The 22,332-nt window shown below is 28.4% G+C and overlaps 1 protein-coding gene across 1 annotated transcript; it reads left to right on the top strand.

The window, feature by feature from the left end:
- Positions 1-1,255: 1,255 nt before the first annotated feature.
- On the top strand, positions 1,256-12,910 carry LOC107437303 (BTB/POZ domain-containing protein inc). Its single transcript, XM_016049242.3, has 6 exons — positions 1,256-1,784; positions 4,544-4,652; positions 6,314-6,405; positions 8,858-8,956; positions 11,027-11,155; positions 12,011-12,910. The coding sequence occupies exons 1-6, from the start codon at positions 1,575-1,577 to the stop codon at positions 12,038-12,040; spliced, it is 669 nt and encodes a 222-aa protein (XP_015904728.1). The 5' UTR covers positions 1,256-1,574; the 3' UTR covers positions 12,041-12,910.
- The last annotated feature ends 9,422 nt before the right edge of the window (positions 12,911-22,332 follow it).

Raw genomic sequence — 22,332 nt, 5'->3', positions numbered from 1 at the left:
GAGGGTGTGCGGTATTGGTCCTCGTTAAACTGTGCTACCGTAAAGTGCTCGACTTCGCGCGCAGGTCGTCGGGCTACCGAAGCGGGGGTGCCATCCCTTCCGCAGAGGATCAAAATTGTGATGGCATGTCTTCGGATCATCCTCCGGGATGTTTCCCAGACCGTCGCCAATAGCCCATTGTGCAGCTCCAGTGCGACGTAAAGTAACAACAACAACAACTGATCGTTGATGCGGAACAATGCTAATTTGAAAATGCGGATTAAAACCTGATTATGAGAATACGTTTACCCAGGAATGAACTTACGAATCTCGTCTCTGAATTCGCATCCGTGATTTTTTTTTCATGCAACGTGATCACTGAATTGGCGATCGCAGCGCTCGAATACGCCATCTGGGGTGAGACCGGTTTCATGCCTTTGGCCCTTCTCTATTCCCTCTCCTCCTCTTTCCAGTTGTATAAGAATGCGCTACGATATTTTCTCTTTTCATAATATATTTCCTTCTTATTTAGTAAAAATATTTTTTTAAATTTCTGTGATGCTTTTCTTTAGAACTATGTTTAATGTAGTTTTCAGTTCCATATAGTTTTTCAACTTAAAAGATTTTAATCTATATGAAAATCAAGAGAGAAACTAGCGTACTTCTTTCCTCTCTGACTCTCCACACACTAATGGATGGAGTTTTCAGTAGAAATGTAAACAATAACAATCTCGAGCTCTATGCCTGCTCTAGTTCCGGTTAGAAAGTTTGCTGCTGCTTACCACATGTTGTTGTGCGAGGCAATATTTTCAAACGGATAATTTTGTTTTCAATAAAAGAATTAAATTAGATAATTTCTGAGCTCAAATCTGCCGTATTTCATAAGATATTACTGTTATTATGCAATTCTGGTGAGTTTGAAGTGAAAATTTGCATTAGTTATTCAGAGATATATTGTTGAAAAAGGTGACATGGTTGCTAGATTTTGAATAGCTAGCTTTTTTGGCAGTCTTGATTTGGCCTCTTTCCATTTGTTTATTACTGTTGGTTCGCATTGCAAGCTGTGCACCATCTTACGTTAGTGTTAGCATATTGTTCGAGGAGCAAGATTAAGTTTAGTAATAAGTATTCAAGTACTACGTTTGCAGGAATCTTAAAACACAATGATCACGTTGTGAGCCAAATGACTTTGAAATACACCGGAAGCAGTAACCCGGAAGTATAAGCGGCATACAGCTTGCAGCGCTTCCTAGTGTCGAAAACACAGGGAAAGCATGCAAAATGCTGCCATTGGTAGAGAGTTCTGCCCTACGCCACCTTCAGCCCATTTCGTCGGATGAAACTCCCATCTACGTTAAAACCGTTTTAGTTAGATTTTAGCTTTGAAATGAATTTCCAATAATTTTTCAAAAGAAAAAAAAGGAGAATTATTCCATAGATTAAATTAATTTGGATTAAAAATTAAACATTATTTTTTCCTATTTTTTTTTTTTAAATTTAAACTGTGGATTTTCTTACAACCGCTAACTGTCTTGTCACAAATTTTGTTTAGAGATAGAGATTTTCCAAAATCGATAAACAAACATTTGGAAGTAATGGCTACTAAGCATTATCTCAACCACAGTGATCGAAATGATTCAGAATCTTTTGAGGATGCGGATGAAAAAGCCAATCGCAAGACGCAATGGGTTAGGTTAAATGTAGGTGGAACGTACTTTCTGACTACTAAAACTACTCTTTGCCGTGACCCCAACTCATTTCTCTACCGGTTGTGCCAAGAAGATCCAGATTTGAACTCTGATAAAGTGAGATTTCATGAATTAATATATGAAGTTAATATGTTTGAGTTAAGTTTGAAATCCTTAATTTTAGAAGTAACTCTTAACACGTCTGTTCAAGTTTATCCACGTATCCTCTGTCAGTCTGTAAGAATTTTGTGCAGGAAGTTTATGTTTGCTCTAAAATTTTAAATCATGTAAAATATGTTATACGAATTATAGCAATGTATGCTAATTATATGTATTTTATTAAATTCTGATTGAGATTGATTCTAATAACTCTGAAGGCAATAATATTATTTATTAATAACAATGTAAACATTATCACTATAAACATTATTTTTTTACCCATCTTTTTGGTAGTATTTCCCCATATTCCAATAGCTTTGTTTTCTTTCAGAATAATTATTGTATTCAATATTGGAAGTTTTTTTCCATAATGCTATAGTTTTTAACATCATACATTGTTAAAGTCTTAGGGGTTTGGTTGATTTTATAATAGTATTCAATAATTCAGTTTTGATTAGTGGATTTCTGCTTCTTTTGCAGACTTTTCATAGAAGGACACTAACTTGTAGCTACCCCTGGGCCAACCACTACATATTTCTTTCTCTCTTTCTTATTTTTAATTTCTGCCAAATTAGAAAAAAAAATCTCTTTAAGGTTTTTTAAATAAATTAGAAAACCTTTTGGCACCTTGGCAATAGTAGTACAGGTATTGATGATAGAAATATCCTATGCTAATATGCCCAAGAGGATTGATATTTATATTGGAATTATAATTGGCAACACTTGCTTGGGTGAATTTCAGTGCTACTTGCCCTTAAAAGAATTCAGAAGAACTGATTTTTTACAAATCTAATCTTGTGTTAGGACTGATGAAAAACAATTATTAGATGCCAGACATTGTCATTTAATAATCTTACTGTCCCGTCTTCTAGCAAGAAAATAATTTGAAATTTTTTTATTGTTGGTTTTGTAATTGTTTTAACTATAATTTATAAATTAGGTTATAAATACTTACATTGAAGAGATTACATTGAAGAGATATATTACATTGAAGAGATGCACGATTATGCATTTGTATTCTTATTTCTTGTAAATTAGACCATTGTAAATTAAATTTTAAGTATGCTTCAGAAAGAAGATATTACTAATAATATTAATTTTTATTTATTTTGCTTTGTCAAATTTACGCTTGAACTATTGATTGTTTTTAAGAAAGTTGAACAGTCATTTTAAAATCCATAGATGTGTTTATGAGTTATAAAGGTGCCAAAGATTTCGGTCAGTTACAATTTTTAATTGTATTAATCAGGACTGGATAATGTTAAGACGTCACGATGTTAAAATGTATTGTCACTCTAACATCGTGATATTTTGATACATCACAATGTTTTGTTACATTGTTTTACGTTTGGTATATTGTGTAATTTGAATTCTTGCACTTTTTTATTGATTGAGTAAAGAAGTTACATTCATGTAATACACACAATCCTCAGGTACCCAACAAACAAAAAATTGTCAAAAAAATCCTAACAATTAAAAAAAAAAAAAGTTAATAAAAACCTTAACAATCTATGTGGGAAGGAAGCGTGCACGTGCAGTAGAAATTAACCTGTTGCAGATTTTGTTTTTAATTAATTATAAATGTAAGATCAAAATTTAGATGCACTATGAGGCAACATAGATATTAACAAAAAAATAAAAAGCTTTTAGATGGATTGCGAAAGAATGGGGCAGCTGATGAAAAAAGGTAACTTCTGATTCACTCATTGTAAGTTTAGTACATTTCTATCAGTATTTATGGGGGAAGACAGAACTCATTAAAAAGTCAAACAAATCATTGAATGAAAAGAAAGTTGAATTTTTAAAAAACTAAACATTACATATTTTCTGACAATGAATATTATTTCTCAATAAAGACCTGGATGTCTGCAAAATAGCTGCAAAACAATAATAAACGACTGGATTGATTGTAAAAAAAATCATTGTCAGGGGATTTGTATATTTAAAAGAAAAGTTTTGACAACTGAGAGAAAATACACTTCAATTCTCACTTATTTGCAGTCATATCGGAATTCATAGTTTCTGCCAAACCTCTATTTGTGCTTGATGAGTCACAATAGAAGAAACATAGAATAAAATAATTGTCTCATCGATTGCTCTCCTACGACACTCATTGGAAAAAGCTCTTAATGTGAACTCATGATCATCAATGTCTGATTGGGAAAATTGAATCATGCACGCTTAAAACCATCTATGCACTTACGGGAACAATGGTCTCCATCGTGCGCATAGGCATCAATGTCTAAAGTTGCACCAGGCAGCATCACGCACATTGCGGGTGAATTGTAATTTCCAATACTTTGAAAGGAAAAAAAATATGTCAATCCAAATGTCGGTTCGGCAATGATTGAATAAAATCAGTATTTTCTGATGTATTATCCGGTCCTAGTTTTAACAATATTGAATTAAATAGTGTGCTTATAATAGTTATGCACCTTTTGTCAAACACTTACTATCTATTAATGCCTTTAATATAATTGAAACCGTATAATTGATTTCAAATTCCTGCTTAAGGTTTTTGTTGANAAAAACTGTCACATGTCAAAAACCTGCCAACCCTGATTTATAGTGTTATAATTGAAGTGGAAACATTTCTATTTTTCCTATATTCAAACTATATTTGTGTAATTAATTGGAATCAAACTAAAATATTTTATTTCTTTTATTAGAAAATTTAAATAGATATTTTTTTAAAACCATAATTCTTCTTTTTGTAGGATGAAACTGGTGCATATTTGATTGACCGAGATCCTTCATATTTTGGGCCAATCTTGAATTATTTGCGCCATGGAAAGCTTGTTATTAATAAAAATTTAGCTGAAGAAGGTTAGTTTTTAGATGTGCCAGATTCTTACTCTCTTTAAAAAACAAAGTATATTGACAATATTAATGTAGGAAATTTTTATTCATGTTTTTTTGAAGCTAATAATTGCATAATACTTATTTAGGTATAAGTATATGTGTAAGTACAATTAAGAGTTCCTCCAAGATTTAATTTTTTAAAAAATTAATTCTAACATGGTTTCATTTCGCAATGACTATAGCAAAGTTTGTTAGTGCTTAAAAATACAACTAAGAATCAGGGTACAGATAAGCATTTTTTGAAACAGAAACACAATATATTTTGTGATACAGAGAACTCAACTTAATGTGCAATTTATTGCAATAAAACTATCACTGAATGGTAAATATTAAATACTCAAATGTGCCATTCTAAATGCAATGGTAGAAATTGTATCAAGATTTTTTAAATGATGTGTAAATTTTAATGTATAATAAGACTGTAATAACTGCTGAGAAAACTTAAACAAATTACTCCGATTTACGATAACATAGTTGCGAACTGATCATCAAATAGTTATTAGCCACATTTTTAAATCTACATGCTGTAATAATTTATTAGAAATATTGTTATTTTAAAAACCATGTGAAAAAGATTGTAAAACTGAAAAATAACTGAATTTTCAACTTAACTTCTAAAGCTAAAGAGAGATCAGTAATATGTTGTTGTTTTTTTACCCAGCAAGGAAAAATAATGTTGAATACCATTAGTAAAATGAATAAATTCTCTGATTAAAGTTAATATTTATTATTTATTTTGTTAATGAACTGAACAATCTGAGATTAAAGTCAATTGCAATTATTGTAATTGATATTATTCATTTTAGTGCACATTTTTTTGTTTTAGTACCATTGATATCACTGTTTTTTTTCCCTTCCCCAGTTTATTGATAGGTTTTACTTTTAAATCCAATAATGTGAATTGAATTCTTGCATTTTTTTATTGATTGAGTAAAGAAGTTACATTCATGTATTACACACAATCCTCAGGTACCCAACAAATGAAAAATTGTACCATGTAATTTAGAAATTACAGTTCAGAACCCGTTAAGATCGGAAAACCAAAAAACCGGAACAAAATTCAATAAATTTTCCCGCCATTTTTNGAGATCCGAAAACCGGAAAACCAAAAAACCGGAACAAAATTCAATAAATTTTCCCGCCATTTTAAAAAAAATAAATTTTTTTTTCCTCATAAGATTTTAGGATTTTTCGTTCTTTTTTGAAAGATGTTTACCTTACCATCATTTCGGAAATAATCATTAATCTATTACTTCATCGTTTTTAATTTTTAAGATTATTTCCAATTTTTTTTTTAGTTGGGTTTAACACTAAAAAAAACGGCTTTTTTTAGCGATACAGAAAACCGGAAAAATCAGTGATCTGGAATGTCGATGGTCCCGATCGTTCCGGATAATCGGTTCCCTACTGTATCAGTATCTACAATATTTTAGTATTTTTAGCTGTATACTAGAAGTTATGTTTTGTTTTAAAATTAAAGCTTATCCCTACTTAAAAGTCACTCAATGAGAGTGAAAATACATGTCATTTCATCACATTATTTTTTAATGTAGGCATTTTCTGCTACATATTAATATTTCTTGATAATTTTCATAATTTTAATGAACCTTTTACTCTCTCAAAAGGAGTGTTGGAAGAAGCTGAATTTTACAACATTACTGATTTAATTCGACTTGTAAAAGAAAGAATTAAAGAAAACCATGTTAAGATGAGTAAAGTAAGTAAAAGTTCTCATTTAACATTTAAGGAGAATTGTGAAAAATCTACATTTACAATTCTACTTACTTTTACATAGTTTGTGTTGTTATATTTATCATTTGTTACATATTTTATTTATTCAAATTTTTCAAACAATATATTTTGTGTTACTAAATTATATACTCATGTCTGTATTTTTTCATGCTTATTTATTATTTGTCTGATTTTAATGCAACATTAGCATCAAAACATATGCTTCATGTCAATTTAATTTGGAAGAAGCCGTTGTATGAAATATTGCACCAAGGAGTTATATATTTTTTGTTGTTGCCAATTTCGATTAGAAATAGGGTGTTCGAACACCTGGAAGGTCACTAAAAATCCTATGGTTTTCGACCTTGATCGAAATTTGCCATGGGAAGTCATGATTTTCGGTGATAAATGCTAAAAAACCATGGAAACTCCCAGTTCATCAATTGAATTTTGAGTATTGGAGCCTTTAATCCTGTCACGCTACTAAAAAATCCCATATTGCAATTTGTCTTCACGTGTATTGAAAATCATACATCGCGATCCATATTCGTGTTATTTAAAAATCAGTCATCAGTTTTTCATCATGATCCACATCTCATCAGTCATCAGGATCGGCAATTGTGTGATTTAAAAAAATCACACATTGTGATCCACGTTTGTTTGCTTTGAAAATCATACATTGCGGTTTGTACTAGCGGGATTTTAAAAGCGCACATCACGATCCGTATTCGTGCGAGTTAAAAATTACACATTGTGATCAGTGTTTTATGAATTAAATTTTTTAAAAATATATTTTAACTAATTTGATAATGCATGGAATGATGTTGAAACTTTTGTTTTGTTGAGATTACATTAACATAATCTCTAGAATTGACCTTTTGAAAATAGCATATTCAAGATTGCCAGATAAAAAGATTTTTGCTCTGTAAATTTTCTTTAGGCACATGATTAAATCCCTGTTCTCATAATTGTTGGGTTATTTGTTTCTCAGTTTACTTGTTTACATAATTGTTTCGTTCTTTTTTTCTTTTGCTGCTTGTATTTAAATTGGCAAAGCTTTGCTCAGATAAAATAATATTATTTTTAAGGACAAAATTAAACTCGTTTGGGCAATTTTTGTTGTTGTTTTTGTTGACTGAATTGAATTATGTATTATCTTGTGTAAGTCGTGTAAAGTTATTGGCTGAAGTTTTTAGGCTGATACCCTGTCGAAACATTTATGGCTAAAGAAAACTATGAATAAAATTCGAAGCTTGTATGTTTTTTTATATAATTGTTGCAAATTTTTCCTGTAGTATCACATTTCTAGTATTATATTACATTCAGTTCTTCAATGATAACTTAAAAAAAAAGGAGTAGGGAATCGAAACTAAAAAAAAAAAAAAAAAATTAGAAGATTGAGGGGCAATATTTTGATGGTAAGATTCGCTTAAGCTTAAAATAATATTTGGCTTAGTTAAAAGGTTTTGGAACCAGAAATTAATTTTTTTCAATGATAAATCCATACAAAAGAAGTAAAGCTAATTCGAATTATCAAGGACAATGTGTTTTTAACCAAGGAAAAAAATTTTCCTAACTGGTTTTTTATTTTTAAAATGCCTCTTTTTAAAAGTTATCTGAAATTAACTCAGGATAGTATTGATAGGAAATTCTTTGTAGAATTTAAGGAAAATATTTTGAGGTAAATTTGATGTGTCTGCTTATTTTTAATTTATTCACAATTAATGTAATGCTAACTTTTGCTTTTGATTGTTACTGTGTAAAAACTCTTTCAATAAGAATTTAAGAGTTACTCAGTGTTTTCTGAAAGTCATCCTGTATTATGAAATGTATCATACCTTATTTTCTACAAGAATTATTGTTAAATTTTTACTCTTTATCTTGAGCTTGTAAAATTTTGTGCGTCATAAAGTCAAAAATTAAATAATATTTTATTTTTGACTTGAAATACATGTAAGTACCTCTAAGGTGTATCATCTGCTAATTTTGTAATTGTATTAGTTTTAGTCATTAAATTTATTTGCGAATCTCTGGTGCCTCTGATCACCCTGGTTCTAATGATCATAGCTTGCACAGTGCATAGTAAAATTTAATAAATTTTTTAAACCTATTTTTATGAGAGAAAAAGTTTTTAGTCATAATATTATCTAAACATTCTTAAAATTCGCTTTTACCAATCTGGATTATCTCATTACTTGTACAAGTTACATCTTTACCTATGCCTCAATTTATTTTTTATTATTTATTGTATTTAATATTAAATTAAAAATAACTGCCTTTACATAATTAAAAAGGACTAAAAGCATTCCATTCTATAGTATGCAGTTAGTACTTTTGTAGACTCCTATAGCTGTATTCATGCTTGTGTTAAAAATTCAAAGTAAATTATACAAAATCCATGGGTTTATGTAAGACTGACATTTTTGTATTTGCTACAGAATGATTCAAGAAAACATGTATACAGAGTCCTACAATGTCATGAAGATGAGTTGACTCAAATGGTGTCCACTCTCTCTGATGGCTGGAAATTCGTGCAGGTAATATGACATTACTTTATGCTTTTATTTTGTGCATGCTTAAATAAGTTCTTCTAAACCCTGTTAATAAGATACAAATTTTTTTAACTAATTTCTCTTCTATTTTTCTTCCTAGTGATGTGCACAACAATATGTATTTATGTTTTTTGTAAAAGATAACTTTTAACTGAAATAATTTACAATGATGAGAAATCATCTATGATCTGTAATTATAAAATATATATAATTATTTAGAAAAAAAAATGATAAAATAAGAAATATATTTATAAATGAGAAATATATTTAAACTTTTTAAAAAATCTAAAATTTTTTAAAGATTCTATGTTTTTATTTATTGTAAAACAATTATAGATTTTGACTAAACTTTCCTGTACTGACTGAAACTTATCAATAAAAATTAATTTAGTGTAGTTATGTTATAAACTAGTAACTTTCCTTGGTGCAGGGATGAGATTTTTCCGCTTTTTAGCTGATTTCCGCTTTTTTCACTTTTATCTCTTGAATTTCAGCCTTTTTTTATCAAAAATTCAGATTTTTCTAAAAATTTCACTTTTTTTTATAAGTATTCCGCTTTTTCAGAAAACTCACCCATTTTCAAAGAGAAACACAAAATTCAAACTACATAGCTACCAATCCTTTCTCATTTTTACTTATTTAAGCTATTTTCTCCCCTTTTACTCGCAGCAGATAAGATTTTCCGAATTTTTTACCCGCCCTCCAGATAGATCCGATTTTTGTAGTTCAAACGNTCCAGCTTTATTTTTTCAATTGGTAATTTTTATTTTCACTAAATGTTAAGTATCAATGTAGTCGTTTTTATAATAATAGATTAGTACGCAATTGTATGTCAACACATTATTTATTACCTTAAACTGTCTGGAATTTATTATTAAAGAGTTGCGCTTGCGTAAAATTTATTATCGTGGAAATTCAGCTTTTTTGCCTTTTGGCTAATCTCATCCCTGTTGGTGTTACTCGAATAAAAACATATTATTAATATAATTCACTTATACATTGCTGAATAAGTGATTTGTATTAACAGTATGTAATTAGAGTTTGGTACTTGTGATATCACTATTATATAATCATTTTTGGCTAATAAAGCTATGTGGTTTTACAAATGCTGCTTTTTAGCCATAATTTATATGCTGAATTATAATCTGATTAGAGGTTGGAATCAACCAATAAAAGAAAAACCGATACAAGGAAAATAGAAATGATGACAAATTTAGTTTTAAGATTTAGATTTTTTATGTATTTATAATTTATTTTTCTGTTTTAGTATAATTATTGTTATTGGAAATAACAATTGTATATATTTTACTATTGTCTTATGGAATAAAGAAATTTAATTTCAGACACTATATTATAATGAATATTAAATATAAAACTTTAAATCTGTAGAATAAGAATAGGTCATTATACTGGAAGGTCACTGTAATGATTGTACTGTTATTCAATGATCTTTAGTTTTAATGAAATTGAGCTGTTAATTTTTAAGATTTTTATAAAAATCCTTTTTTTTCTTAAAAATGTAAAAAAATCTCACTATTTTGTGTCTTTGTTAAAATAGGGATTTATTTTTGTGCTTCTGGGAAAATCATAACCAGTGGATTCTTTGTTAAGGGTCCTGTTTTTATTTATTAGTGGAAAACTACTCATAATTCTGAAATAATTACTGTAGCATGGGGTTCTGTTTTTAAGAATATGTGAAAATAAGGTGATGGTTTTATGAAAAAATGCCACAAAAACCATGTCTTTTAAGGGTTTTAGTTTTAAAATTATGAAATTATGTGCCATCAATCAATTTTTCAAATAAAAGTTTTGTTAAGGGTCCATTTATGAAAAAAGATTGTGAAGGGACAAATTTAAAAATGAAATTTTTTTTGGGGGGGGGATACAATAAACTGTTTTGTGAACGATCCATTTTGAGGTTGTGAAATTTTTAGAAAAGTCTATTAATGGACCTAAACTCTTTCTAAAATGACCTCCTCTCTTTCAAATATATATTTTTGAACTTTTTTTATTAATTATTCCTTTTTAATTTTTTATTACTTATTTTTTTATTAGCTTATTAATATTGGTTCCTCCTACAACTATGGCAATGAAGACCATGCTGAGTTTCTATGTGTTGTTTCTCGAGAGTATTGTGGCACATCTTCGATTTCTTCAGACTTTGAACCAACCGATCGAGCCAAAGTATGTTTCGAATTTTTATGTCCTTGCTTATATTATTTACTTATTTCATTTATAAAGTGGTTTTTTGGAAAAACTGAAAAAGAAAAAGTTTCCTATTTAAAATTCATGAAACCTCTAATAATTTAAGAAATAGAAGTAATATCTGAAATATAATACTAAATAAATATTAAATCCTACGATGCTGGTTAATTTTTAGTTTTTTGAAAAAATACTACTTGTGTTTTTTAAAAAAAAATTCTTTTTTTATCAATATATATATATATATATAAATCAATTATTGATAAAAAGGAATTTACTTTTAGAAAAATATTTTTTTTCCACATTTGAATGAATTTTAAGAATTAAGTATATTTAATTTTCTGGAAATATATTGCTAATTTTTTTGATAAGAAAATTTTAGTGCTTAAAACACTAACATTTATGCAAAAATTATCCATCCTATATTTTATAGTTTATTTTCCTATGATGATTTTTTCTTTTCTGAAGCCCCACTATTAAAACTTTTAATTATACCCACTATTAAAGTTTTCCACTATTAAAACTTTTAATTATACATTGAAGGATATTTAATATTTTCTTGAGTAAGGATTGTAAAGGAGTATTGTTTATGTTCCAATCGCCTATATGATTTCAGATATGATTGCAAACTATTTAATATTTTTAAATCGAGTTTATCATAATATGTTTTTCAAAGGATCCCAATTTTTAAAATTTCTGAAATAGATATTGATTATGTATTTTATCGCATTTTCTTTTAATTCCCGTGTTTTTTAGCAGTGAATCTAAAAATATTGCTAAACTAAAATGTTTAAAAACATTTCAAGTGTGAGACTAACAATGTCATTTACATTTCAGGTTATACAACAAAAAGCCTCTCGAATGTGAGCATTATTGTTTTTTTGAGAACTGTAGATGTTGATGATGAAAATTCATCTGTGATAATAACTTGTTGGAATCTCTGCCCTTTGGTGTTTCCAATCCCATGTTTTTTTATGAAAGAGAGAAAACGTTAAGTTAATTTTTTTCCTGTCTTTGTTATTATTTAATTTTTTATAGTGTAGTTTTACATTTGTTTGATGCAGTGTCATTGCCCTCAGTGTTCTTTTTGTTCTCTTTTTCCTTTTGGGTGTGCTCTAAACATCATTCTAGTTAACTTTATCCATCCAAAATCTGGCATACCTACCTGAAACATGAACTGTAATTGCAATGAGTATCATGCAGATTTTAAAGAATGATGTGTTCACACTTTCTCTGTGGGGAGTGCAATGTCCTTTCTTTTTAGTGTTGTGTGATATATATTGTTCATCATTGTAATAAGTCTTTTTTTTTCTTTCTTTGTGCCCAGGGTACAAAATAACATTTTTAATTTAAATCTCAGGGCGGTTGTAATATTAAAAAGAAAAAAAAAAAAGATGTGAATGGGAACTCATTAATGTCCATATCTACCCTCTTAATTTTCAAACTGCTACAGCAATATTTGTAACAGTGGTGTGTAAGTATAGTAATGTACACTAAAAGATGGTTGCTTTTAATGAACCTAAGGAAAGACTGCCGGGTTAATTTTTAATCTAAAAATGGTATGAAATATCTGGAAAAAAAAAGTTAATTACAAAGTTGTAAAGCATCATTGATTTAATACAAATAGACACTTTATGGAGGTTAAGGCAAAGAATTGAGAAAAAAGGAAATTTTAAATGTGATGCATGCAGTATTTGCAAAGTAATTTAGGAGTAAAATAATAATAATAAAAAAAAATTACAAGATACTTTTAATTTTTTGAGTGTTTATACTTAAAATTTGTACATAAAAAATAAAGGTATCTTGGGTGTATAATAATTTTTTTTCATCTTTTGACAATGTAAACATACCAACAAATATGCTTTTTAAGCGTTATTTTCTTAGCATAAATATCTACAGTGTGCATATTCATACTAAATCAATTCTCTGCAGCTTTGTAATTCACCTTTCTCCCTTTTCTTCTACCATTTTTGAGATAGAAGTTAACAGTTTTTCATGAGGTGAAGATGCAAGTAGTCTTAGCTTGTGGTGGGCATAGCTATATTACTATACCTAAATAACACTTTTATAATTACAGTTGCTGCTACTTGGAAGTCCCTTTTTAATAGGATAAATATTAAATCTTCCAATTGCTAAAAGTTACCTAGAAAAACAAATTTGCTCGAAAAATATTTCTTACTATATTTTTTAAAATATGTTTGTATTAGTCAATATGCTTCAATGATTAAAGCCAATTTCAGAAGCATTGTATGTAGTTATGTTTCGGAATTTTAAGATAACTGTTACAATGTTTTAATGGAATTAGATTGTCGTTACTCAAAATTATGTAACTTTCAATGAAAAAAAAATCACTTTTTATTTGCTAGTTTGATATCTATTCATTTCTATTTCTAACTAGTTATTTTTAGCCCTGGTGTAGTGTATTATTTTTTTTTAAATGTAGATAATTGAAAAAACCATTTTTAATTTAATAATTTTTAATACATTCATGGAATTGATTTCACTTTGACAAAATTTGTATGAAATGTTCCTTTACATCTAAACTAATTAAAACAAAAGAAAAAAAAACTGTAATATCACCACTGTTTTATTTTGTAATCCTTCAACACCAGATAATTGAACCTGCGTTAAATCTGTGCAATAAAATGTTTGTTCTTCTATTTTTAATGTGTACTTTCTAACTGTAATATGAATTTTTAAGTTAAATATTGAAATATTTTACTTTAAAAAAGAGACAGGAATTCTCAAATATATTTAAAAGATTTAAAGGTGTAAAAGATATTGTATTAAATTAACAATTAACTCTTCTCTTCTTGCTTTTGTCAAGTACTGAAGAAAATGCCTGTTTAATTTAAAACTTTATCTGTTGCCATAAGCATCTTTAAGTTGGAGCAAATATTTCAAGGGGCATATTTTCTAGTATATTAAAAATATTTTAAAAATAGATTAACAATTTGTATTTTACTTTTTTAAATTAAACATTTTGTATTTAAAAGAGATTCTGCAGATTTTTACTTTTTATTTTAATTTGTCAAAATTTTCAAATTAAATTTTTCTCTTTTTGTTTGCAATGAAATTGTTAAAAAATGCTTGAACATAAATTCTATTTAATTTATAAAAACTAATTAAGTACAAATGCTGCTCAGCAAACATTGAAGATTTAAAGTAGAACACCATCTGCTGTGTTACAAATTATACATTATCATAAGAACGAACAAATTTGATAAACAAATGTGCTTTGGTATGATATAGAATCAGGGGTCTGTCTAGGTTTTTCTGAGAGGTACCTATTTTCTGAAAATTTAGACATAATTTCGAAAAATTACAAATTATATTAAAAAATCAACACAAAAATATGGTAAAAATATGAATTTATTGTTTCGTAAGGGATACAAAAATAAAATTTTAAGAAAAAGTACTTTGTGAAACCACCGTTTTTCCTAAAGGTGAATTTGTGAAACTACCATTTTTCCTAAAGTTGAATTTGTGAAGGTACCGCTAACCGGTAGTAAATTCGACCTGGATAAACCCCTGAGAATGCAATTAACCATTTATTGATCTTTAATGCTGAATATTGCTGTGTGTATTTCTCTTAACAAGCAAAATTAAAGATGTAGATTTGTGAATATTAAAAAATTGATGAGTTTGATTGCTTTAAAAAGAACAATAATAAAAGAATTATACGTTTGATTGCTTTAAAATGGATCAGTAGGTGGAATGGGAAATAATGGGTTGTTTTTTCATGTTAAATTATCAAATCATCAATGCATAATTGATATATATGCTACAACTGTTTTGCTAAATGGGCTTTAGATTTTATTAACATTCTCTCTAGTTTTCTTAATGTTATAAACGGAGAAAAAATTTAATATTCAGTGTAAAATATTTTGCAAAACATAGCTATCATAATATACACATTCTTTTCAAGGCTCTAGTTTAGTGTGGTTGATTACCTTTGATAAATTTTGGATGTGTTTAAAGTTAAATGAAACTTTCTCTGTTCGTTTGAAAACATAAAAATATATATTTATTAATATTGTATTCTTAGAAAACAAATTTACGTTTGAAAATAAAATGAAAAATCTTTAAAAAAGGAAACATGTTTGTAAATAACAAGTAAATTAATGTAAAAAGATATATTAGGAAATTACTTCACTGCTTTGAATGTTTTTGAAAAAAAAAGTTTTGCTGTATATCAAAGTACTTTTTGTCTGTGTACTTAGATGTTACTTAATATTTTGAAAGCATAAAATATGTACATGGGTACTTCCTATTATGATTTCAGACAGGTCACACAATGAAGTCAAGGACATCAATCATTTGAAAGTATAATAGATATCTCGAAAAGTAACAAAAAACAAGATGCTTACTTGTTGTTAAATATAGATTATTTTTTAATATTATAAATAATTAAAATTAAGGTTTTTTTAAAAAAAAATTGAAATAAGTAATTAATTGAAATAACTAATTGAAATAATTGAGTACCTCAATTATGTAAATGCAGCATTTGGTTTTGCATCTTTAAAATTCTCTCTTGTAATGAAGATATTTAAACCAACAAATAATAATAAGAGTGCAGCTCAAAATTATATGCAAAAAAGAAAGAAATTTAATAAGGAAGTACCTTTAAATATATTATGATTGTTAATATTTCATAGGTCTGAAGCAAGTGATAACAAAATCGTGTACTCATTAAAGCAAAGTGTTGTTAATAGTTTTAAAAAGTAAAGCTTAGCAAATGAAAAATTTCTTGTATACTAAATATTTAATTCTTTAAAGTACACTTGAAATTTGAAGATCTATATTAAGATGTTTTGGATTAAGTGTTTTTTATAATTCCTTGTTGTAAATTATAATGTTTATACACAGTGTTTATCAGTATATAGTAGAATCTCTGCATACTTTTTATAAGACAATAATGTAAATTTAAATTGCTTAGAACACCTTTGCTTTAAAGCAATATAAGTGTTTTTACTCCCTGCATTATTTGTGTATGTAAACTCATGTCCTTCATGGCATCTAGTTTTGAAAATTTATCTTTCTCATCTGGTTACAGAAATCTTGCTGCATTGTGTTTATATTTCGACTATATATTTTTGTTGTATTATACAAACTGCAGTATGTGTTTTGCTGATATCCACTTGACATTTGTAAATACAAACTTTACCGTCATGTATTAAAATCCAATAATGCTAGTCCAAGCCTATTTTGTAGTTTAGTAAATTTTATATGCATTATTGGATTTGTAGACAAATTTTGGTTGTGATGAGGGTATTATACAGGCTGAACTGGGCTTATGTGTCGCTCCTATTAAACTCAAAATAATCTTAATAGGTATATCAAAGTGACAATTACTATAGTAACACAATATGAGAGAAAAGAAGTAAATAAGTTTTAGCGACAGGCTTTCAATCAGAAAACATACTAAATTTTATGTTCAATGTTGTATGGGAAATATTCGTTTCATACACTAAAATTCAGTTACCTCAAATCGGTCTTGCTGTTTATGTTTAGTTTCTTTTGTCTTTATATAATTTATGATATAAAATAATTATTTACCCAAATTAATCGAAGTTTATTTTATTTTCAAAGTACAGTATACAGTTGATTACTAGGAAATTTTGTAAAATTATATTTTTATATTAGCTTCAATGTTCTTACATTATTTAACTATCTAGTGACTTCATTTCTATCAAATAATATAGAAGATATTTACTATCTGGCAGCTTGCGAGTAAGAAGATTATTTTCTAATTGAAAGGACTGCAAAAGAGTTAATAGATATTTAAAAAAAAAAAAAAAACTCAGTACTAGTGATATTAACCAATCTGAAATCAAGAACACCAAATTGAAGGATATATCTATCAGAAGAGGTGCAACGATACAAAAATTTCAGTTTAAAAAGCAACTGTAGTAATGTTTTGGCTATTGTAATAAAACGAAAATTAAATGTCATGAATTTTCAAAACTGGAGGCCTTTTCCTTGCCAAATTGTTATATATGTATGTGTGTGTTTTGTATTTCTCAATTTTGTTATAACTATAGGTTTTATGGTGTTTGCGTTTGCATGAAGTTTTGAAAAAAGAAATGTGATTGTAATAAATAGTTGTTTTAAGAATAAAGATGAAATACTCAGCAGTTATTTCACATAATCAAATTAGTCTTATTTTTAAACACACGAGTTGTATTTTATTTTGGGATGAAGTAGGGGTTACATTTGAAATATAATATTAAAACAGTTACAGTAGGTCAAAAATGTTTACGAGTGTTGAAAAACATCATTTTTGGATATTCCGTTAGTTGAATCTTCTTGAACCCATCACCAGACCTAAATCTCCAAAAGCCATTAGAAATTCGGCATTTCTGTCTAAAACTCCGGAAACTGTTGGAGATTTTGAAAAAAAAAAAAAAGCTTATGGTTTACCAGTAACTCTGTCCATGGCAACGTCTTATCAATTTTCAGTTAAGTCTTGTCGAACCCATTGCAAAACTTAAATCTCTGAAAACCTTTCGAGATTTCTGTCTACAACTCTGGAAATTGTTAGAGATTCGAAAATCAGAAACTCAATTTTCAGTTGAGTCTTCTCGAACCCATTGCCAGACTTAAATCTCTGAAAGCCATTCGAGATTTCTGTCTAAAACTGGAAATTGTTAGAGATTCGAAAATCAGAAACTCATCCAGATCTGAGATAAAGAATAAATAAATAAAGGTCCATTCACATTCGTTTTCCTCCCCCAACCTAATTTCCGACCAAAGTTCCAGCTCCCCATCCTCTATTTCACAATTGATATTTTTTTTAAAAAAAAGCTAAAAAATCATTTTTTTTTTTAAAATTCAGAGATGCCAACTGCTCCGGACACACCAAAATAATTACAAAAACGGTAAATAAATACAAAGTAAATTTTGCAAATATTTGACTATATTTTCTTGCTTTTTAAAAGGTATAGCATGACATAAGTACTATAAAGTGATGAATTATATAAGCCTATGAATTATTTAGAAATAGTGGTAGATAAAAATCTAATAAATTGAATTTATTAAACCAAGAATCACAATTGATAAACTACCACTTCAAAATATATATTTGCTGTCCGGAGCAAGTTGGCATCTCTGTAACAAAAAAATTTGTATTATTATTCATTTTTTGACAATTTTAATTGGAATCGAGTAGATTTTCCAATCGGGTTTTTGACCTTTTTTCGGAGATTTGACCTCGAATCACCAAATTATAATTTCAGTCGCCAAAAGAGTTCTCGTCGCCTGATAAGAAATTGATGGCACCGGCACCCGATTTCCCAATGCTTCAGCCCCAACGCCGAATCCATCGCCCATGGCTCTCACGAAAGCGAGGGAAGCGTGATAAAACTTCCATTCACTGGAGAAGAACTTGCGGAACATGACGTTGACATCCGTAATTTGACACTTCCAACTCATTTGAGATTTCAGATAAAGAAATTTTTTTGAAAAAGAATTAATGTTTCGAAAATTTTCAAAGTTCAACTCTCAAACTAACTGGCTAGATTCAATAGGATTCGAAACTTAGCATTTTTCCTAATCTGAATCCAACTCTTGTCAGGGTAAAGAATTCAAGTCCAAGTTTAATGCCGACCTGCTAATAATATGTTTGAAAAGTTTTAAATTTTTTTTTCCAAACATATTATTAGAGACTTAAGCAGCTAGTTGGAATTTTTGAGTTTGGAACCTGAGGCTTACGGTCCAACTCAGACACAGACTATCAATTATATCTCTTTTTATTTTTCAGACGAGTCGAGCATAGAGTTTTCAAATATCGAGCCCTCAACTCCTTTAAAAATTCTAAACTTTGAAAAGCAGAAAAAAATAGCAGCTCGGTTCAGGTGACTAATCGGAACCCTAGAGGTAGGTATTGTGTCTGACCACTCTAGCAGATGTTCGTCTCACAATTCGTCATTGCACCACTGTAACGGGACGGATTGGCCATCGAAATGGTCTGCAGGTGGCGTAGAGCAGAACTCTTTTCCTATGGCAACACTTCACATGCTTTCCCCATTAGCGTGTGGAAAGTCATAGAGGAAGGAAGTACGTTAGATTCTTTCTTGATTTTCCTATAGATTAAAATCTTCTAACTTGGAAAACTATATGGAACTGAAAACTACATTAAACATAGTTCTAAAGAAAAGTATCACGGAAATTTTAAATTTTTTTTTTATTAAATGTAAAGGAAAAATATTAAGAAAAGGGAAAATATCGTAGTACATTCCTACACAACTGAAAAGGAGAGAAGGGCTAAAGGCATGAAACCGGTCTCTCCCCAGATGGCGTATTCGAGTGTTGCAATCGCCAATAGGTTTTTTGCCTCGTGCCCTAGTGATGCATAACTCAGAGGAAGAAACTTTCGAATGACAAGAGTCACATAGAGTGCGCTGTTAACACCGAAATAGCCGTCCAAGAACCGCGGCATGAAAATCTCTTCGTCACAGAGAGACGCCACTGACAGGCGTTCTGCAAATTCAAATATCTCAGTTTGCTTAAAATATACAAACTCTCACTTGCCAAAAAAAAAAAAGATAATAATAAATAAATAAAGCTTCAAAGTGCTAGTACCAACTCAAACAAATATCTAAAAAAAATAAATAATGGTTCAGACTTGAAAATTTCAAAATTGGAGAATGCAATATCAGACATGAAAAAATACAGTTTCGAATTCTATTGAATCTAGCAAATAAGTTTCAGAGTTGTAACTTTTCAAATCCTCAACACAGTTCTAAAAAAAAAATTAATATACATATATATATATATTTTTTTTAACATCTAATATTCTCAAATGAGTTTGGAATCTGAAGTAAGTTCTAGGCTCCAAGTTTATTAATTTTTCAGATTTATTTACAGAATTTGAAGATTTGTTATAGAATTTTTGAGAATGCAAAGAGGAAAATACAAAGTTTCAAATTCTATTAAATCTAGTAAATCAGGCGGGAATTAGAAACTAAATCTATGTTAATACAATAAAAAACTTAAGGATCTGCTAACCGTACAGTTTTTAATTTTAATAAAATTCTCTCTGTTAACAGCAAGAAAAATGATTGTGAAGCAATGGTGAGTAAACAGTAAGGTTTTTGTTTTCTAATAGTAAATCAAATGAGATTTGAAGCCTTCTTAGTTCATTTGATTCTTAAAGGCTACTTTATTGCACAGCAATATATCCTTGCAATTTTACCTCTGTATTTTTCAGCATTTAATGTTTTCATTACACACTAGTTGTTTCGTAATGACCACTTTCAACATATATTTTTAGAATACTTGAAAGAAATAAACTATGCACAGTCACAAATGGTATTGGTACTTGGAGGTTGAAAAGAGCAAAGGAGTGATTAAAGTAATCTAAATACAGGTTATTTAAGGATAAAGCTTTTAGAGACAATTTCAAAAGAAAATTCCAGTTTTAATAAACAAACTTTTTTTTAATAATTTCAATCCCTCTTTTATTCTTCTTGATTAAATAATTAACGATCTGAGTTTAGAGACCATTTTCTGCTTTCCATCTTACAGTTTACTCTTTATAATATATTTTAAATAGATTCTGAAACTATATTAAGAGTGGTCATTATGACACATCAACACTTACTACATTGTTTCAACTCAAATTGTTTTCAATCAAAATTGCGCAAGTGAGAAAGTTTTATTTGGTAGAAGTTTTATGTTAAGAATCATAATTAATTAGTCAAAAGTTATTAACAAAGATATAGTTTATTGAAACACAAATATACTTTCAATTCATTAACATTATAATAAGTAACTTAAAGGATTTATCTCGTTCTTGATAGAGAATTTCGTTTCTTGTCACTACTAGTTATTAACAAAGATATAGTTTATTGAAACACAAATATACTTTCAATTCATTAACATTACAATAAGTAACTTAAAGGATTTATCTCCTTCTTGATAGAGAATTTCGTTTCTTGTCACTACAAGGGATTAACAAGACCTTGTGACAGTTGAAGCTTTAAGCTCAAATATCATTAAAAAAAAAACTTAAAGCAAATATTAGTTTTATTCGAACTATTTTGCTAACATTATAATATACCTAATAGATGATCATATTTTTAATGATTTCCTTAAGTTAGTGAGTGAAAATAACTTATAAGTTATTTTATTTTGACTTGCATAAAAAATAGAAAAAAAAATACATTTCATTTACCTCTCAGTACACATTTTGCAAACACAGACCACAGATTTTTATTTAATATGGGATAAATATTATACTTTAAATATATGCAACATATGCAGAGCTCACATCAGCTATAAAAATTTTGCACTTTAAAAGGATAATTTAATTTTTCATTTAGTGATCATAAAATATACAGTGGACATATGTAATGAAATTTAAATTATAAAGAGACACACATTATACATATATTTCATGGTACATAACTGCCTATGTTTATGCAAGAACAGCATATTTCAATTTTAAAATATTCTAAACACTTATGATTATATTCGTATAGTCCTTAAAACGTTTTTTTTCTTTTTTTTTAACAATATAGTTACAGCACGATTATGATACATTAATCCCACATTAGAGTTATTTTTTAAAATAACTTTATAGAGATGCTCAACTTGCAAGGATTTTACTGTAATCCTCCCAGTTTCCAAAAACCTTTTCAGCATTTAGCACAACAGATTTCTACATGTTTACAAATTCCCAATGTTTTTAATTACAAAACCATTGCAATTTTAGGAGATTTTGTCAATTAATTTTTCAGAAGTTAATGGCTACAGATTTTAACATGATTTTTTTTTTGTTGATAATATAATTCAGACATATGAATTTTGCATCATGCATTAGAGTAATCAGTTATCAATGGATTTGATATGCAACAATTTTTTTGTAAATCCACAAACTTTTTTCAATAACTTTTTTGGCAATATTGCAATAGATGCATGCCTGATTTACAATATCAAGATTTTTTTTTAAATACAAGAAAAATAACTAAATACGTGAATATTTCAAAGAAAGGAACATATTTATCGTCCATGAATAAGATTTTGAGGATATTTGTTAATTACTTGAAACCAATTGCCACTGTGTCACTATGCTGGTGTGAATCCTAAACATATAAAACTAAATGTCTTTAGTTTTGATGTGTTCATGTAACTATTAAGTAAATGACAAATTATGA

The sequence above is a fragment of the Parasteatoda tepidariorum genome, chromosome 2 (genome assembly GCF_043381705.1).
Source record: "Parasteatoda tepidariorum isolate YZ-2023 chromosome 2, CAS_Ptep_4.0, whole genome shotgun sequence".
NCBI classification, from domain to species: domain Eukaryota; kingdom Metazoa; phylum Arthropoda; class Arachnida; order Araneae; family Theridiidae; genus Parasteatoda; species Parasteatoda tepidariorum.
Note: the sequence above shows the minus strand (reverse complement) of the source record. Positions and strands in the feature narration are given on the sequence as shown.

Excerpts from the sequence above, each read along its gene's own strand:
- LOC107437303 (XM_016049242.3), top strand. The coding sequence starts at position 1,575 with ATGGCTACTAAGCATTATCTCAACCACAGTGATCGAAATGATTCAGAA. Across the intron at positions 1,785-4,543 it reads CAGATTTGAACTCTGATAAA|GATGAAACTGGTGCATATTT; the intron begins GTGAGATTTCAT and ends TTCTTTTTGTAG. Across the intron at positions 6,406-8,857 it reads ACCATGTTAAGATGAGTAAA|AATGATTCAAGAAAACATGT; the intron begins GTAAGTAAAAGT and ends TATTTGCTACAG.